The following is a 20507-nucleotide window of genomic DNA, read 5'->3' as shown; positions in this document are numbered from 1 at the left end:
GCCTTGGTGTACCTGCGCGTGGTATTAATGTGCCGTGGTGTACCTGCGCGTGGTATTAATGTGCCTTGGTGTACCTGCACGTGGTATTAATGTGCCGTGGTGTACCTGCGAGTGGTATTAATGTGCTTTGGTGTACCTGCGAGTGGTATTAATGTGCCTTGGTGTACCTGCGCGTGGTATTAATGTGCCTTGGTGTACCTGCGAGTGGTATTAATGTGCCTTGGTGTACCTGCGCGTGGTATTAATGTGCCTTGGTGTACCTGCGCGTGGTATTAATGTGCCGTGGTGTACCTGCGCGTGGTATTAATGTGCCTTGGTGTACCTGCGCGTGGTATTAATGTGCCGTGGTGTACCTGCGCGTGGTATTAATGTGCCGTGGTGTACCTGCGCGTGGTATTAATGTGCCTTGGTGTACCTGCGTGTGGTATTAATGTGCCTTGGTGTACCTGCACGTGGTATTAATGTGCCTTGGTGTACCTGCGCGTGGTATTAATGTGCCTTGGTGTACCTGCGTGTGGTATTAATGTGCCTTGGTGTACCTGCGCGTGGTATTAATGTGCCTTGGTGTACCTGCGTGTGGTATTAATGTGCCTTGGTGTACCTGCGCGTGGTATTAATGTGCCTTGGTGTACCTGCGCGTGGTATTAATGTGCCTTGGTGTACCTGCGCGTGGTATTAATGTGCCGTGGTGTACCTGCGAGTGGTATTAATGTGCCGTGGTGTACCTGCGCGTGGTATTAATGTGCCTTGGTGTACCTGCGCGTGGTATTAATGTGCCTTGGTGTACCTGCGCGTGGTATTAATGTGCCTTGGTGTACCTGCGCGTGGTATTAATGTGCCTTGGTGTACCTGCGCGTGGTATTAATGTGCCTTGGTGTACCTGCGCGTGGTATTAATGTGCCTTGGTGTACCTGCGCGTGGTATTAATGTGCCTTGGTGTACCTGCGTGTGGTATTAATGTGCCTTGGTGTACCTGCGTGTGGTATTAATGTGCCTTGGTGTACCTGCGTGTGGTATTAATGTGCCTTGGTGTACCTGCGCGTGGTATTAATGTGCCTTGGTGTACCTGCGCGTGGTATTAATGTGCCTTGGTGTACCTGCGCGTGGTATTAATGTGCCTTGGTGTACCTGCGAGTGGTATTAATGTGTCTTGGTGTACCTGCGTGTGGTATTAATGTGCCTTGGTGTACCTGCGCGTGGTATTAATGTGCCGTGGTGTACCTGCGTGTGGTATTAATGTGCCTTGGTGTACCTGCGCGTGGTATTAATGTGCCTTGGTGTACCTGCGCGTGGTATTAATGTGCTGTGGTGTACCTGCGTGTGGTATTAATGTGCCTTGGTGTACCTGCGCATGGTATTAATGTGCCTTGGTGTACCTGCGTGTGGTATTAATGTGTCTTGGTGTACCTGCGCGTGGTATTAATGTGCCTTGGTGTACCTGCGTGTGGTATTAATGTGCCTTGGTGTACCTGCGTGTGGTATTAATGTGCCTTGGTGTACCTGCGTGTGGTATTAATGTACCGTGGTGTACCTGCGCGTGGTATTAATGTGCCTTGGTGTACCTGCGCGTGGTATTAATGTGCCTTGGTGTACCTGCGCGTGGTATTAATGTGCTGTGGTGTACCTGCGCGTGGTATTAATGTGCCGTGGTGTACCTGCGCGTGGTATTAATGTGCCGTGGTGTACCTGCGCGTGGAATTAATGTGCCTTGGTGTACCTGCGCGTGGTATTAATGTGCCTTGGTGTACCTGCGCGTGGTATTAATGTGCCGTGGTGTACCTGCGCGTGGTATTAATGTGCCGTGGTGTACCTGCGCGTGGTATTAATGTGCCGTGGTGTACCTGCGCGTGGTATTAATGTGCCGTGGTGTACCTGCGTGTGGTATTAATGTGCCGTGGTGTACCTGCGCGTGGTATTAATGTGCCGTGGTGTACCTGCGCGTGGTATTAATGTGCCGTGGTGTACCTGCGCGTGGTATTAATGTGCCTTGGTGTACCTGCGAGTGGTATTAATGTGCCTTGGTGTACCTGCGAGTGGTATTAATGTGCCTTGGTGTACCTGCGAGTGGTATTAATGTGCCTTGGTGTACCTGCGCGTGGTATTAATGTGCGTTGGTGTACCTGCGCGTGGTATTAATGTGCCTTGGTGTACCTGCGCGTGGTATTAATGTGCCGTGGTGTACCTGCGCGTGGTATTAATGTGCCGCGGTGTACCTGCGCGTGGTATTAATGTGCCGTGGTGTACCTGCGCGTGGTATTAATGTGCCGTGGTGTACCTGCGCGTGGTATTAATGTGCCGTGGTGTAACTGCGTGTGGTATTAATGTGCCGTGGTGTACCTGCGTGTGGTATTAATGTGCCGTGGTGTACCTGCGCGTGGTATTAATGTGCCGTGGTGTACCTGCGCGTGGTATTAATGTGCCTTGGTGTACCTGCGCGTGGTATTAATGTGCCTTGGTGTACCTGCGCGTGGTATTAATGTGCCGTGGTGTACCTGCGCGTGGTATTAATGTGCCGTGGTGTACCTGCGCGTGGTATTAATGTGCCGTGGTGTACCTGCGCGTGGTATTAATGTGCCTTGGTGTACCTGCGCGTGGTATTAATGTGCCGTGGTGTACCTGCGCGTGGTATTAATGTGCCGTGGTGTACCTGCGCGTGGTATTAATGTGCCGTGGTGTACCTGCGCGTGGTATTAATGTGCGCCCCTCCTTTGCAGGTGGAGCTGACGGGCAGCAGTATGTTTGATTACGTGCACCCCGGAGACCACGTGGAGACGGCGGAGCAGCTGGGTATGAAGCTGCCCCCGGGCCGCGGACTCCTCTCTCAGACCACCAACGATGACGGAGCCAGCACAGCATCCTCATCCTCGCAGTCCGAGACCCCTGAGCCGGGTGAGTGGGGGACACCCTGATTACATACGTATGGGCCCCGTGTATATCGTCAGCTAATAACGCTGAGGCTATTAATACTGCTATGGGGAGGATATGTAGCAAAGAATTCTTTCCTTTTTAAAATGTTAATTAACTCCTCCCATTGCCCCATATAATCGCTCCCTATAACTCCTCCCATTGCCCCATATAACCCCTCCCTATAACTCCTCCCATTGCCCCATATAATCGCTCCCTATAACTCCTCCCATTGCCCCATATAACCGCTCCCTATAACTCCTAATATTGCCCCATATAACCTCTCCCTATAACTCCTCCCATTGCCCCATATAATCGCTCCCTATAACTCCTCCCATTGCCCCATATAACCGCTCCCTATAACTCCTCCCATTGCCCCATATAACCGCTCCCTATAACTCCTCCTATTGCCCCATATAACCGCTCCCTATAACTCCTCCCATTGCCCCATATAATCGCTCCCTATAACTCCTCCCATTGCCCCATATAACCGCTCCCTATAACTCCTAATATTGCCCCATATAACCGCTCCCTATAACTCCTCCCATTGCCCCATATTATCGCTCCCTATAACTCCTCCCATTGCCCCATATAACCGCTCCCTATAACTCCTCCTATTGCCCCATATAACCGCTCCCTATAACTCCTCCCATTGCCCCATATAATCGCTCCCTATAACTCCTAATATTGCCCCATATAACTGCAACCTACAACTCCTCCTTTTGCTCCAAATAACTCCTTTCTATTACCCCATTTAACCCCTACCTATAACTCCTCATTTTACCCAATACACCCCCTCCCTATAACTCCTTTTACCCCATATAACCCCTCCCTGTAACTCCTCCTATTACCCCATATAACCTCTGCCTATAACTCCTATTGCCCCATATATCCGCTCCGTATAACTCCTCCTATTGCCACATACAACCTCTCCGTATAGCTCTTCCTATTACACCATATAATCGCACTCCTATTACCTCATATAACCACTCTCTATAACTCCTATTACCCCAGATAACCGCTCGCAATAACTCCTCCTATTACCCCATATAACCGCTCCCTATAACTCCTCCTATTACCCCATATAACTGCTCCCAATAACTCCTATTACCCCATATAACCGCTCCCTATAACTCCTCCTATTACCCCATATAACTGCTCCCAATAACTCCTCCTATTACCCCATATAACTGCTCCCTATAATTCCTCCAATTACACAATATAACTGTTACCTAAAATGTTTTACTTTTTTAATGTCAATATTTGAAGGTAATTTGGGGCACACGCATGACGTCCTGGTACGGGTTATGTGCCCCTTTGAATCTGAAGTACAGCAGTAGGAGAGCGAGAAGTTATAGTACTTGATACGTGTCTGTATATGTATGGATTCATGTGCACCGTGCAATAATTATAATCCAAATGTTCGCAACATTTAAATAACTAGGTTTGTGTGGGGTGAATATGGTTTTTGTTTGAGTTTTTTTACACGTTTTATTAAGTTTTCCAAAATACAAGATATTTCATAAAGACAAAAGCAACAAATATACTTCATTACATATATGATTGCCAACCATAGGGGTGATGATGTTTAATGTGCAAGTCATATTATAGGTTTCTAAGGAGAAACTTTGACTCATTCTGATACCATCACAACCCATGACAAAGTTCTATGCACTGAAGGAACTGCGCGCGCACGGAATCTTTTACATTGTGAACGAAAGACCTGTGAGGTTTGCAGAGCTCTGTACACATGAAGAAGAGACTTGTGAGGTTTGGAAAGCTCTGTACACGTGAAGAAGAGACCCGTGAGGTTTGGAAAGCACTGTACACGTGAACAAGAGACCTGTGAGGCTTGGAAAGCTCTGTACACATGAAGAAGAAACCTGTGAATGTTGGAAAGCTCTGTACACGTGAAGAAGAGACCTGTGAGGTTTGCGAAGCTCTGCACACATGAAGAAGGGACCTGTGAGGTTTGGAAAGCTCTGCAGATGTTTAGAAGAGGCCTGTGAGGTTGGAAAGCTCTGTACACATGAAGAAGAGACCTGTGAGGTTTGGAAAGCTCTGTACACGTGAACAAGAGACCTGTGAGGTTTGGAAAGCTCTGTACACGTGAACAAGAGACCTGTGAGGTTTGGAAAGCTCTGTACACATGAAGAAGAGACCTGTGAGGTTTGCGAAGCTCTGCACACATGAAGAAGAGACCTGTGAGGTTTGGAAAGCTCTGCAGATGTTTAGACGAGACCTGTGAGGTTGGAAAGCTCTGTACACGTGAAGAAGAGACCTGTGAGGTTGGAAAGCTCTGTACACGTGAAGAAGAGACCTGTGAGGTTTGGGAAGCTCTCAACACACTATTTAATCTATGAAGAAATCTCTTGTGGGTCTATTTAAAGTTGTCACAATTGACACCAAATATTTAGGCTGTAAAATACAACATAACGGCCGTCCCTTTGGGACAACCCTTGCTTAGGACTTTAGTACCAGACACTCCTCGTTTGATCAGCAAAGTATTTAACCTTGAGAATATTTTTGCTGTGTTTTGCTTGGGTACAGACATTTAAAAGCTCCTTGAAAACTCACCTTTTCAAGGAAGCCTATCTGGCATCCCCCCAGGCATCCAATCCCACCCCCTTTCCATCCCCATTGGGACCAGCTATGCGACTGGACCAATCTCCACGCCGTGTAACCCCCTAACATCCCCACCCTCAATCCTTAGTGGGATCAGCTGTGCGGCTGGACCATACCCCATCCTGATGTATACTCCATCCCACAATGAGCAGCCACTTGACCTTTCCTTTTCAACATTGTCTCCAATTCCCTGGAGTGTAAGCTCTGAGGATCAGGGCCCTCATTACCTCCTGTATCTGTTTGCGCTTGTTTATTCTTATTTGTATGTAACTGTTTACAGTATGTAGTTATCAGGTCTGTGTAACCCCACGGTACCGCGCTGTGGAATATGTTGACACTTTACAAATAAACAATAATAATAATAATAATTGAGTATAAAAACCGTAAATAACATGTTCTATGCGATACCAGTTTTCCTGCTCTCCTCCTTCCCCCCGAGCTTCTTGCGACTCTTCCTGCGGGGTTGCATCCGCAGCTCTGCGCTCCCCCTCTCCTCCATTGTGTGCCGCCGATAATTCAAGCATTAGGGCAAAATCCATTTATAAATTAAACAAAATGACTTGATATCCATCGTTCCCCAGTTCATCACGCTGTTCAAACAGGCACGAGATTGGCGTCCTGTCCCCTGCCTTCCGAGAGCCTTAGTAATTAGATCTGTGACGGATTTATCCTTTACTGATTGAAGCTTTAAATTAATTGAAGTTCCACGTTTGTGGTTTTGTCTTTTTTTTTTCCAGAGGTTTTCAGCTCCTGTTTATTCTCTTTCTCCGTCTCCCAGGGACGCTGGAAATCATTTAAATTTTTTTTGCTGTTCTTTATGTATTTGAGCACAAAAGGGACAGGGTTTTGGAATTGAGAGGGGGCTGTGAGACCCTGTGTATTTAAGTCCTTTGCAGCTGCAGGTCTCCTTCTTTGAGCCGTGAAAATACAAACTAATGCCCAGGACATGGTACTGTACGTCTGGTTTCATGTTAATTATCTGGTTCCAGCGCTGCCGCTGACTTTCTGACCTTAGGGCACACATTAAGATGCCAAATAACACGTCCCCATCAAATGAATAACAATTGTCTGTAAAATGAGTGATAATCTTGTGTATCTGTGTAGTGTTTCAATTCCAGAGCACTTTACAATGAGTCTTCTGAAGTTGTTAGTGCAGCCATGTCTGGGGTGGATTGTGGCAGAACACATCTGCTGCTCTGCATGGCAGACTCTAAGGCTGGGTCCCCAGTAAATGCTGCAGCGCTCACGAATAAGAACCGCGCCCCCTACACCCCCCCCCCCCCCCCGCGCGCACCTAACCGGCCACAAATCGCTCGGCCGATTAGGAGAGCGTGACGTCATTGCGCTTGAGCGCCCGCGTGCTCTCTCCCTGCATAGCCGCAGCCTTTGGCTTCGTCCATGCGAGTGTGCATTGACGTGGCGCTCTCATGCAGCAGGGGCGATTCCTGCCTTGTAGCTAGGTGCGATTCGGAGCGTTTCGGCGGGCGGGACCATGACGTCACAGAGCTGGTTCGCCCTCATTGGGCGAACCGCTCACATGACCCGGCTGTCCCACGGCAAAGACAAAAAAGTTTGTCTCCGCACACATCGCACTTCCACATGCTCAGATGCACGTGCGCGCGCAGTGTGGACGCTCCAATGTATTTACATTGATTTGATTGCGCAGTCTATATCCACCCAAGGGGCATTTCAGGATATTCAATAGGGTTTTTCAGCCGGAAACGACCAAAAGAGCCGCTCCAGCGGGTATAGAATCACCCCCTAAGTGAGGTACGAAGATATTGCAGCTGGGTAACTGAGGCGCAAGGATATAAAGGCATTTCAGATGACATGTTACCAATGGATTGTGTTTAACCATTGGGATTGATGGAAGTCAAACATTGGAAATATAAGCCATTGCCATGCAGGTCAGGGCTTCCTGGTTAGGGGTGAGTTTCACTCATTGGAAGGCAGTCTCACACACTGGAAGGCAGTCTCACTCAGTGGAAGGCAGTCTCACTCAGTGGAAGGCAGTCTCACTCAGTGGAAGGCAGTCTCACTCAGTGGAAGGCAGTTTCACTCAGTGGAAGGCAGTCTCACTCACCGGAAGGCAGTCTCACTCACTGGAAGGCAGTCTCACTCATTTGGAGGCGCACCATTAGTTTGGGGATGAATGTCACAGATTTGGAGGCGAGTGTCACTTGTGAAGTCATTGTAACTCCATGAATGGCCTACTCACTTATTGGAGAGCAGTCTCACGTAGTATTGGAGAGTCTCGTGCCCAAGGCCAGTCTGACCTATTTGGTGTGCACATGGTCACTGACCAGGGAGTTACAGAGCAGCTGCCACAGGCAGCCTGTGCTGCTCCGTCTCACAGAGAACCCACCACCTCCCCCTCTCCACGGGCATTAAAACTCTGAAAGAAAAGATAAGAATGGAAAAATGTGCAGCAACCAGGGGAGTATTATCAATAAGGGCGAATGTGTCATCTCCCTGATAAGCTGCACATTCTATTCATCAGGACGTGCTTTCCAAGCTGCTCTCTCTCTGCCTCACAGTGTCGCGCGGGCTGCTCTCTCGTGGCTTGCTAGCAATTCAATTACAGCGGCGAGAGAGAGCGCGGCTCCGGCGGAGAGGGCCTCGGCTGACAAGAAATATGACAGGCTACTTACAGGACGTTTATGCAACGAATCTCACCCTGACCACGCCTGCTGAATGATAAATGTCAGGGTGTCTGTGCTTACACCTGTGAGTGTGCAAACTTGTGTGTTTGCATATTGTCTCTGTACAGCTGTGTCTATATGTTTGCCTTTGTGCACCTGTGTGTGTTGTGTGTACGTCTGCGGAGTATGTTTGTATGCATAGGGAATGTGTAAATATGTAAGTCTCGTTTGTGGTTTGTGTGCATGTGTTCGCCTATCAATGAATATCTACATGTAAGTCTTGAGGGTGCGTTTGTACATCTTTCCGTGTCTGTACTGTATGTGTATCTCATCAGGTGCTGCATGTACAAATGCATCTCATTTGTATTTGTAAGTCGGAGTGTGTACACACCTATCTGTGTATATTTGTGTGTCTGTATTGTGCATGCACATGTGAACACCCATGAGTATGTATATTTGTGTACATATGTAGGGCCATGCATCCATCGCTACATGTGTGTGTGTAGATGGGATTCCACCCCAGAGGAGGCTGCATGTGATATATAATCCTAGGGAATGTTTGAAATCTTTGAAGAGGATGTTTCGATTACTTTCACATGTTACAGAGCTAACCCCTTCCATGCCAGCAACTTGCAATATGTTACATCCCACCCTTGCACTGACGTGGTTAAGTGGTAACCTTGTTTGTGTCCTAAAACGTACCCGCAGTATATTGTGTGCATATATATTTTTTGTCACTTTTTTTACCCACCACAACTTTTATATAATGTGTGGGTGAAACCTATCCCAGCTGCACATTGCAAAGCCAGTGTAACCAGCCTCACTCACACTGTTGAGACCCAAAAGGTTGAAACGGCTGTGTGTGAGTAGGTTTACTGGCTATGCATCTTAACCCAGGCTGTGCTGAAAAGCTGTGCAATGCAGCAAGCATAAGCTTATAGGGGTCCATGTCAAAATGGATTTGAAGCAAAAGGTGGCACTATGTGCTCATTTGCATGTCATTTCCCAGAATCCCTTGCTGCAGTGGAAGCACTGTGTGCTGGGTGATAATGGTGAAAGACAGGGTTGCAGACCTGTCTAAGACATGTGAATGTGCTCACAAGTTATTTTTATTTATATGCTATACGGTGGAGGGTTTTTAGTCACCTTTTCACCCACCATAACTTAAATATATATATATATGATGGAAGCAGGCACTACTGTTTATTGCAAATTATCAATGAGAACCGAAACGGAAGTCTTTTCTGCATTTTAGTCCCCAGTGGCTTGCACCCAGGCAGAAATTTTTAGATGGGAAAGGTATACAGGGATATACCAAATAAGTATACATGGGAAGGATGTTGATCCAGGGATTAATCCGATTGCCAATTCTTGGAGTCGGAAAGGAATTTATTTTTCCCCTTATGAGATATCATTGGATGATATAACACTGGGGTTTTTTGTTTGCCTTCCTTTGGATCAATAAGTAAGTATAGATATAGGATAAAGTATCTGTTGTCACAATGTCTTGTATATAATGTATACCTTGTTCATTTATGTAACTGTATTTGTAACCATGTATTATTTTGTTTTACTCTGTGCCCAGGACATACTTGAAAACGAGAGGTAACTCTCAATGTATTACTTCCTGGTAAAATATTTTATAAATAAATAAATAAATTTAGCATAGATTGAACATGATGGACGTACGTCTTTTTTCAACCTCATCTACTATGTAACTATCTTTCTATATACATATATAATATAAAGATCACACGCTGGCGATTGCTCTAAAAACCCGCAGAATTGGGTGTCGGCGCTGCCTGCGCTCCCTCCTCCGTTTTCTTCATCGCCGCGAAGATGGCGACCCACGAGACCTCCTCCGCCAACGAAATCCCGTTAACTCTGCGTGAATAACAAGCAGGCGAGACCTTGCGAGGAGCCGATGTATTTATTCATCTCGCACGCAGGTTTTCTTCTTTATCATAATTATTTCCAAGTCAGATCTCCTCCGTGATTTCCTAACGGGCCTCTCACACAGACTCTACGTCTGCCTAACATTCAGGAGCGGGGGGCCGCCATCATTTCTACCCAAACCTCGGGGGTCCTGTACTTTTTTTTTCTTTTTTATGCCGCTGGTTTTTTTTTTTTTTTTCCAAGGACATTTTTCATTACAAAGCTGATGAAATTTGCATATTAATTTGTTTCTTTCAATTTCTCCTTTTTTTTTAAGATTAGACGTGACGGTGGAGTATCAGAGCGCGGGCTTATCGGAGTGCATGAAACGGCTCACTCAGGCTGAAATACCGCACCTGCTGGGAGCCGAAATCTGCTACTGTATCCCCGCTATTTAACCTTTTCTCTGCCAGAGTGCCCTGTAACACATTGCGAAAGGTTCAGCTTGTCATTCAATCATTTGGCGCTAATTACTTATCTGGTTGCTCATTTGCTGCAGACTTGTTAAAGATATCACCGACATAAAAATCCCCATATCACATCTTTATCATGGGGCAGTGACCATAGTGAATACGATGCTATAAAAAAATGGTATTTCACCAATTTTTATTTATTTATCAACCTTTAGGGTCAAGTGGCTGTGTTTCTATACCGTACTATTCCATAGGGAACCTTCCGGTGCTGAAAGACAACATTACACCCTAATCAAGTGTATGGATCATAAGGGATCTTCCCACGTCATTAGGTGTATTACAGAGTAGCACTTTATAGTAAATATGGACAGAGCGCTTCCTAAAACACAGATGTCCCGTTCAAAGGCCGACATTTCGTCTGGACCCAAACATTGGTATTTTAATCTGTTTATTTTGATCAGTGAGACTCAAAGTCTGAGAAACCCAGTGAGATTTGACAGGTCAGAAGATGTGGGCATATAATGCTGAAACCCTCCAGGTTGCCCCCTGCCTGACTCTGCTATGAAATATCTACACTTGGGGTTATAAAACCGTCACTGTGCCCATGCGGTGGGTGAGGGAGGAGAGACCGCAGGGCCTAATCAATATATATATGCATATAACGGGTTCAGAGAGGCGGAGCTCCACGCGGGAAGCTGGTGCTGGGCCAGGAGCTCTTAACCAGGACAAACTCCACTTGGAGAAAGGACTGATAGATGCCCTAAGCCCAGGAGCGACAGCATCCCCCCCCCCCCCCAACACCCTGATACACACGCGCCCTGGACGCATTGGTAAATATACACACACACTAGACACATTGTTATACACACACATACACACACTGGACACATTGTTACATGTACACACACACATTCACAAACTGGACCCCTTGCTATGCACACATACATACACACCCTGGATACATTGTTACACACACACATTGGACAGATTTGTTACACACACACACCTGACACAACGCTGCCCCTCTCCTACCAATTGCCCGAAGTGTTGGGTTTTATATAGAACTAATATTCCACACTCCTACATACACTGCCCTCCTGTGTGCGGGAGGATCATTATGTTACCAAATAACAGGCTGGCGCTGCTTCAGAATGACACAATGAGAACTGAGTTAGGAATAAATTAGCATTTGAAGTGGGTGAAAACTGGTCTAAAGGGCGTGTCAGGTTCATATGACCTTGGGCAAGTCACTTTATTTCCCTGTGCCTCAGGCACCAGCATTAGACTGTAGGATCTTCAGGGCAGCGACAGCGGTATCTGAGAAATTCCCATACAATCTCCGGCTGTAATGCAGCCAATAACAGCAGGTATATGGGGTAATAGGAGGAGTTATACAGAGGGGTTATATGGGGCAATAGGATGAGTTCTTGGGAGCAGTTGTATGGGGTAATACGGAGCAATTGTATGGGACAACAGGAGGAATTATGAGTGGTTATATGGTGCAATAGGAGGAGTTATAGGGAGTGGTTATATGGAGAGATAGTAGGAGTTAGTTTAAAATCACATTATGTAAGGGGATCTGCAATGTGTGACCAAGAAAGAAAAAACAAATTAACAACAATTTAAAAGATCAACTTGAAGACAAATAGACTATCTATTAACACTTTTGCTGTCAGGATCCAGCAAGGCTTTGTGAAGGATCAGATCAGCCAGGTGGTGTGTTATGTTAATACATTAGCCCAAAGCAATGTGTTGCTGGTACTGAAGGGATTAAGCTTAATTCACACACATTTCATGGCCAAAGAGCTTACAATCTACCTATTTTGTTCTGGGGGATAAAGTGACTTTTCCATCGGCCCAAGAAGCTGGTACACAGTTTGCAGCCAGGATTTCCCACTTAAAAGGCTGAACCGCCGTGTCGCTACTACCACAGCGTTCCCTACCATTTGTCCCATGGCGTTCCCTGCTGCTCCCACGCGTTCCCTGACGCTACTCCCACGGTGTTCCCTACCATTCGTCCCATGGCGTTCCCTGCTGCACCTTCTCCCTTGCTTTCCCTGATGCTACTCCCACGGTGTTCCCTACCATTCGTCCCATGGCGTTCCCTGCTGCTCCTCCCATGCTTTCCCTGACACTACTCCCACGGTGTTCCCTACCATTCGTCCCATGGTGTTCCCTGCTGCTCCTCCCATGCTTTCCCTGACGCTACTCCCACGGTGTTCCCTACCATTCGTCCCATGGTGTTCCCTGCTGCTCCTCCCATGCTTTCCCTGACGCTACTCCCACGGTGTTCCCTACCATTCGTCCCATGGCGTTCCCTGCTGCTCCTCCTCCCACACGTTCCCTGACGCTTCTCCCACGATGTTCCCTGCTTCTCCTCCCCTGGTGTTCCGTGTCCCTCCTCCTACAGCATACCCTGATGCTCCTCCCATGGTGTTCCCTGCTGCTCCTCCATCAGCGTTCCCTGTGCCTCCTCCCATGGTGTTCCCTGTCCCTCCTGCCACAGCGTACCCTGCCGCTCCTCCCATGGCGTTCCCTGCTGCTCCTCCCACGGCATTCCCTGCTGCTCCTCCCATGGCGTTCCCTGGTGCTCCTCCCACGGCGTTCCCTACTGCTCCTCCCATGGTGTTCTCTACCGCTTCTCCCACAGCGTTCTCTGCTGCTCCTGCCACGGTGTTCCCTGCTGCTCCTCGCACGGCATTTGTGCCACAGCGTTCCCTGCTGCTTCTCCCACCGCATTCGTCTCATGGCATTCGCTGGCGCTTGTCCCACGGCGTTCCCTGTCGCTCCTCATACTGCATTCATCCTAAGGTTTTCCCTTCCGCTTCTCCAACAGCATTCGTCCCACGGCGTTCCCTGCTTGTCCCACGGTGTTCCCTGCTTGTCCCACGGTGTTCCCTGCTTGTCCCACGGTGTTCCCTGCCTTTCATCCCACGGTGTTTCCTGCCTCTCGTCCCACGGCGTTCCCTGCCTCTCGTCCCACGGCGTTCCCTGCCTCCCGTCCCACGGCGTTCCCTGCCTCTCGTCCTACAGCGTTCCCTGCCTTTCATCCCACGGTGTTCCCTGCCTCTCATCCCACGGCGTTCCCTGCTTGTCCCACGGCGTTCCCTGCCTCTCATCCCACGACGTTCCCTGCCTCTCGTCCCACGGCGTTCCCTGCCTCTCATCCCACGGCGTTCCTTGCCTCTCATCCCACGGCGTTCCCTGCCTCTCATCCCACGGCGTTCCCTGCTTATCCCACGGTGTTCCCTGCCTCTCGTCCCACGGTGTTCCCTGCCTCTCGTCCCACGGCGTTCCCTGCCTCTCGTCCCACGGCGTTCCTTGCCTCTCGTCCCACGGCGTTCCCTGCCTCTCATCCCACGGCATTCCCTGCTTGTCCCACGGTGTTCCCTGCCTCTCATCCCACGGCGTTCCCTGCCTCTCATCCCACGGCGTTCCCTGCTTGTCCCACGGCGTTTCCTGCCTCTCGTCCCACGGCGTTCCCTGCCTCTCGTCCCACGGCGTTCCCTGCCTCCCGTCCCACGGCGTTCCCTGCCTCTCGTCCCACGGCGTTCCCTGCCTCTCGTCCCACGGCGTTCCCTGCCTCTCGTCCCACGGTGTTCCCTGCCTCTCGTCCCACGGCGTTCCCTGCCTCTTGTCCCACGGCGTTCCCTGCTTGTCCCACGGTGTTCCCTGCCTCTCATCCCACGGTGTTCCCTGCCTCTCGTCCCACGGCGTTCCCTGCCTCTCGTCCCACGGCGTTCCCTGCCTCTCATCCCACGGCGTTCCCTGCCTCTCGTCCCACGGTGTTCCCTGCCTCTCGTCCCACGGCGTTCCTTGCCTCTCGTCCCACGGCGTTCCCTGCCTCTCATCCCACGGCATTCCCTGCTTGTCCCACGGTGTTTCCTGCCTCTCGTCCCACGGCGTTCCCTGCCTCTCGAACCAACGGCGTTCCCTGTCTCTCATCCCACGGTGTTCCCTGCCTCTCATCCCACGGCGTTCCCTGCCTCTCGTCCCACGGTGTTCCCTGCCTCCCGTCCCACGGCGTTCCCTGCCTCTCGTCCCACGGCGTTCCCTGCCTCTCATCCCACGGCATTCCCTGCTTGTCCCACGGTGTTCCCTGCCTCTCATCCCACGGTGTTCCCTGCCTCTTGTCCCACGGCGTTCCCTGCCTCTCGTCCCACGGCGTTCCCTGCCTCTCATCCCACGGCGTTCCCTGCCTCTCGTCCCACGGTGTTCCCTGCCTCTCGTCCCACGGCGTTCCTTGCCTCTCGTCCCACGGCGTTCCCTGCCTCTCATCCCACGGCATTCCCTGCTTGTCCCACGGTGTTCCCTGCCTCTCATCCCACGGTGTTCCCTGCCTCTCGTCCCACGGTGTTCCATGCCTCTCATCCCACGGTGTTCCCTGCCTCTCATCCCACGGCGTTCCCTGCTTGTCCCACTGCGTTTCCTGCCTCTCGTCCCACGGCGTTCCCTGCCTCTCGTCCCACGGCTTTCCCTGCCTCCCGTCCCACGGCGTTCCCTGCCTCTCGTCCCACGGCGTTCCCTGCCTCTCGTCCCACGGCGTTCCCTGCCTCTCGTCCCACGGCGTTCCCTGCCTCTCGTCCCACGGCGTTCCCTGCCTCTTGTCCCACGGCGTTCCCTGCTTGTCCCACGGTGTTCCCTGCCTCTCATCCCACGGTGTTCCCTGCCTCTCGTCCCACGGCGTTCCCTGCCTCTCATCCCACGGCGTTCCCTGCCTCTCGTCCCACGGTGTTCCCTGCCTCTCGTCCCACGATGTTCCCTACCTCTCGTCCCACGGCGTTCCTTGCCTCTCATCCCACGGCGTTCCCTGCCTCTCATCCCACGGCGTTCCCTGCCTCTCGTCCCACGGCGTTCCCTGCCTCTCGTCCCACGGCGTTCCCTGCCTCTCGTCCCACGGCGTTCCCTGCCTCTTGTCCCACGGCGTTCCCTGCTTGTCCCACGGTGTTCCCTGCCTCTCATCCCACGGTGTTCCCTGCCTCTCGTCCCACGGCGTTCCCTGCCTCTCGTCCCACGGCGTTCCCTGCCTCTCGTCCCACGGCGTTCCCTGCCTCTCGTCCCACGGTGTTCCCTGCCTCTCGTCCCACGATGTTCCCTGCCTCTCGTCCCACGGTGTTCCCTGCCTCTCGTCCCACGGCGTTCCTTGCCTCTCGTCCCACGGCGTTCCCTGCCTCTCATCCCACGGCATTCCCTGCTTGTCCCACGGTGTTCCCTGCCTCTCATCCCACGGTGTTCCCTGCCTCTCGTCCCACGGCGTTCCCTGCCTCTCGTCCCACGGCGTTCCCTGCCTCTCATCCCGCGGCGTTCCCTGCCTCTCGTCCCACGGTGTTCCCTGCCTCTCGTCCCATGGCGTTCCCTGCCTCTCGTCCCACGGCGTTCCCTGCCTCTCATCCCACGGCATTCCCTGCTTGTCCCACGGTGTTCCCTGCCTCTCATCCCACGGTGTTCCCTGCCTCTCGTCCCACGGCGTTCCCTGCCTCTCGTCCCACGGCGTTCCCTGCCTCTCATCCCACGGCGTTCCCTGCCTCTCGTCCCACGGTGTTCCCTGCCTATCGTCCCACGATGTTCCCTACCTCTCGTCCCACGGCTTTCCTTGCCTCTCATCCCACGGCGTTCCCTGCCTCTCATCCCACGGTGTTCCCTGCCTCTCATCCCACGGTGTTCCCTGCCTCTCATCCCACGGCGTTCCCTGCCTCTCATCCCACGGTGTTCTCTGCCTCTCATCCCACGGTGTTCCCTGCCTCTCGTCCCACGGCGTTCCCTGCCTCTCATCCCACGGTGTTCCCTGCCTCTCATCCCACGGTGTTCCCTGCAGCTCCTACAACGTTTTCTTCCGCTTGTCCCATGGCATTCCCTGCTGCTCATCCTACGGTGGTCCCTGGCGCGCTTCCCACGGCATTCCCTGCCATTCCTCCCACGGTGTTCCCTACTACTCCTCCCATGGCATTTTCTGCCGCTCCTCCCACGGCGTTCCCTGCCGCTCGTCCCACGGCGTTCTCTGCCGCTCCTCCCACGGCGTTCCCTGCTGCACCTCCCTCGACGTTCCCTGCCGCTCCTCCCACGGCGTTCCCTGCTGCTCCTCCCACGGCGTTCCCTGCCGCTCCTCCCATGGCGTTCCCTGCTGCACCTCCCTCGACGTTCCCTGCCGCTCCCACGGCGTTCCCTGCTGCACCTCCGTCGATGTTCCCTGCCGCTCCTCCCACGGCGTTCCCTGCTGCACCTCCCTCGATGTTCCTTGCCGCTCCCACGGCTTTCCCTGCCGCTCCTCCCACGGCGTTCCCTGCCACTTCAGTAGCCTGTTCATTAGTTATATGCAGTTCTGCGCTCGCCGTGACACAGGGACAATTCTCGCCCAGTCCGGCTTTGAAATATTGAACGCATTTCCAACCTCACGCTGGGCTGTCTGGGGAGGGTGTGTCAGAGGAGAGACCCCCCTCCCCCTCTTCCTCCAGTCTTTGAGAATCCATCTCTCTCTGCTCATAGCTGCAAGGCCTCATTGGGGATACATATATTAAGTTCTTTAAATCGTTTATAATAAATCTTTGTCTAAGGCTCATTTTGACAGCCCACCCCCCCCCCTCTCTCTCACTCTCCCCATCCTCCCTTCTCTCTCTGTCCATCTCTGTCTCTCCCTCCCTCTATCCTTAACTCTCTCTCCCTCTCTACCTGTCTCATCCTCCCTCCCTCTGTCACTCTCTCCCTCCTTCCCTCCCCTTACTCTCTCTCTCTCTCTCTCTCTCTCTCTCTCTCTCTCTCTCTCTCTCTCTCTCTCTCTCTCTCTCTCTCTCTCTCTCTCTCTCAATGTCTCTCCGTCTCACTCTATCCCTCTCTCTCTCTTCCTTTCACTGTCTCCCTCCCTCCCCATCCCTACCCCCTTTTCACACTCTCACACTCTCCCTCACTTTCACTCCCTGTCTCTCCCTCCCTCTCTCCCACTCTCACCATTTCCCTCCCTCTCTCCCTCCACCCCCTCCTCCCTCACTAACACTCTCCCTCCCCCTCTCTTTTTTTTCCTGACCCTTTTTAAAGAACTTCTTTTTAAAGAGAATCCTCAATAGTCTGTTAATCCACTGGGTGCACTGACAGAGCAGAGTGCAGACTGAAAGAGAGACAAGAAAGGCAGAAAATAACACAGCCCCAGGACAAATACACACACAGAAAGCTGTGCGTTTACATACACATCGCTGGCTAACCCCTTCCGTGCCAGGGAGCTCTGCAATGCAGATACAGCTTGTCTTACAAATGTATCAGGTTGTACAACCCAAATAACAACACCTATATACTGCAGGGCGACCTACAAACATAGAAAGCGGGACACATTAAAACATTATGTACAGGCGGTCCTCAGTTATCCAATGGAATCCGTTCTGGAAGTGGCGTGGGATAGTGAAACCGCTGTAAAGTGAGTCCCATGTTAATCAGTGCCCGTGAGCGTCGGATAACGCATTCTAGCGTCGGAAAACGGCCCATAGGGTTGCATTGTAAAGTGTTGGATATGCCATTCGTTGTAAAGTGAAACTTTGGATAGCGAGGACTACCTGTTTAGAACAAATTACACCAGTTTAAAAAGAAATATTCGAGGTATCTGTCTAATAGTGTTCCCATTGCTGCTGTATTACTGATTTTTTCAGTTTCCTATGGGCTTGCTCAGACAGGGCGCTACGCCTACTTGCCAGCGTTTGTGCCCCCGCCGCTCGCTCCTGCAGCCCAGCAATCTGTGCTCAAACTGCAAGAGGCAGATCGCGACGTTTGGGGGCGTGGGTCACGGAGCTGGTTCGCCTTTATTGGCTGAACCAGCTCGCGTCACGCAACTGTAGCCCCAAATTTCAATTTGGGTTGTGCCGGCAAAATGTTGCAGCGACAACGCTGCACTTTGGCGCCGGTGGAGTTTTCAGTTTGAAAATTCCCACCGAACAACCCGAAATTGCGACAGACGTGCGCGTGCACACCTCGCATCGCCTTCTGCCTGAGCTCAGCCTAACAGAACACAAACTCTTGCGTGCAGCACGGTGACGGTTTGTATGAATAACTCGTTTCAGTGCAGTTTACCGGTACAAGTATATTCTTTGATCGAAGACGTGCAAACTCGCAGTGTCTATTTTCACAGTTTTAAGTGAGTCCCAACAGGAAGGAGAAGTGTTGGGGGGGGGGGGTGAAGAAATGGAGGGGGGGGGAGGGGGGAGAAATTGGGGTGGGGAGAGAAAGAGAAGAAAGGGGGGAGAGAAGAAATGGGAGGGGTGAGAGAAAATGGATGGGGGAGAAGAAATAGGGGTAGGGGGAGAAGAAATGAGGGGGGCCCTTATTAAATGTGTGTAAACCAGAAAACATGCAGCAAAGTACTAAGAAAAAGAAAGCAATAAAGGCCCAACCCAAGCACATACATCCAGAAATGTAGTTACGTATTTTGTGAGAAAACCGTTTTGATCCACAAGGAATCCAGCTTTTCATAACCATTCTGTAACAAGAGGGGCAGGACGCCCAGCACCGTGCAGACTGTCAGTGCTCCATATACATTATTTATAATAATATTACTGCAAAACTCCTTTTTGATATTTAAAACCATCCTTTATTGCCCTGTGACTGTTTTAATTTCTTTGGGATAAAAAATAATGGCTGCCATTTTCTCTACTGGAACGAATGGTTTTATGGAGTACGGATTAAATACGTACTATATAATTTTAAGGAGAAGTTAGAGTGTAATTTAGTGGAATCGTCTCTTTAGAAAGATTAAATTCCCCTTAAAGTGACTGTTTTACTTATTTGCAACTTGTGGAAAATGAACGTTATTGCATTTTTGTCGGGAACACGGAATTCCAGCGTATCAGCTGCTGAAGCGTATCTGTTTGACTAATGATGGGGACATAATTACTTTGCAAACAAAGAACAAAGCAAAAAGAAGAATTGACCTGCCGCTTGGAGGACTGACAAACAGTCTTATCACTAATGGTGAAACCCTCCCAAATCTTTTATTCACCATGGAAATATTAAAAGATATCAAAACAGAAATACTTGTGCGATGTGTCCGTTTGTTCCATGTAATAACCTGTTAGTGAGCAGGACTAGAACCCAGCCCCGCGTACGTGTAACGCGCTTCCCTCTTGTATAAATGGCTCCCCGCCTCGTCCCTGCCGTGTTGCGCCTGTGATCCTGCGCTCGCCGCGACGTAGCGCCGATCTGAAGCCGTCACTCACCACTTTTTGATCTCTCTTTTTGATGAAAACTAATGAGCTCGTTTAATTCAAAATGGGATAGGCCAGTGATTAGAGGGACGAGGCTGATTTGACTGGATTAGAAGCGAATTACAAGACGGGGACACGGAAGGGTAACCCCAAATGAAGCAATTTACTGGGTACTCTCTGCTTTTTTGACCCCTTCACTGCCAGAGGGGCTGCCAGCACATTGCTCGGGGGTTTTAAATGTTAAAGCAGTGTTACTGTGTGTACAAAACAAGCAGTGTTACTCTGTGTATAATACAAGCAGTGTTACTCTGTGTATAATACAAGCAGTGTTACTCTGTGTATAATACAAGCAGTGTTACTCTGTGTACAAAACAAGCAGTGTTACTGTGTATAATACAAGCAGTGTTACTCTGTGTATAATACAAGCAGTGTTACTCTGTGTATAATACAAGCAGTGTTACTCTGTGTATAATACAAGCAGTGTTACTCTGTGTACAAAACAAGCAGTGTTACTGTGTATAATACAAGCAGTGTTACTCTGTGTATAATACAAGCAGTGTTACTCTGTGTATAATACAAGCAGTGTTACTGTGTGTACAAAACAAGCAGTGTTACTGTGTGTATAAAACAAGCAGTGTTACTCTGTGTATAATACAAGCAGTGTTACTCTGTGTATAATACAAGCAGTGTTACTCTGTGTATAATACAAGCAGTGTTACTCTGTGTATAAAAAAAAAGCTGTGTTACTGTGTGTACAAAACAAGCAGTGTTACTGTGTGTATAATACAAGAAGTGTTACTGTGTGTATA

General features: G+C 50.3%; 1 protein-coding gene across 8 annotated transcripts in view; it reads left to right on the top strand.

The window, feature by feature from the left end:
* The window catches only part of NPAS3 (neuronal PAS domain protein 3), a 414873-nt gene that overhangs the window by 337801 nt on the left and 56565 nt on the right, over window positions 1-20507 (top strand). For all 8 annotated transcript variants that reach the window (XM_075613155.1, XM_075613154.1, XM_075613156.1 and 5 more), the window contains one exon: window positions 2715-2889. In XM_075613155.1, coding sequence (XP_075469270.1) covers window positions 2715-2889 — 175 coding nt within the window. The remainder of the gene's footprint in view (window positions 1-2714; window positions 2890-20507) is intronic.

The sequence above is a fragment of the Ascaphus truei genome, chromosome 9 (assembly GCF_040206685.1).
Source record: "Ascaphus truei isolate aAscTru1 chromosome 9, aAscTru1.hap1, whole genome shotgun sequence".
Lineage (NCBI taxonomy): Eukaryota > Metazoa > Chordata > Amphibia > Anura > Ascaphidae > Ascaphus > Ascaphus truei.
The sequence above is the reverse complement of the archived record's forward strand: the minus strand, read 5'-3'. Positions and strand labels throughout refer to the sequence as shown.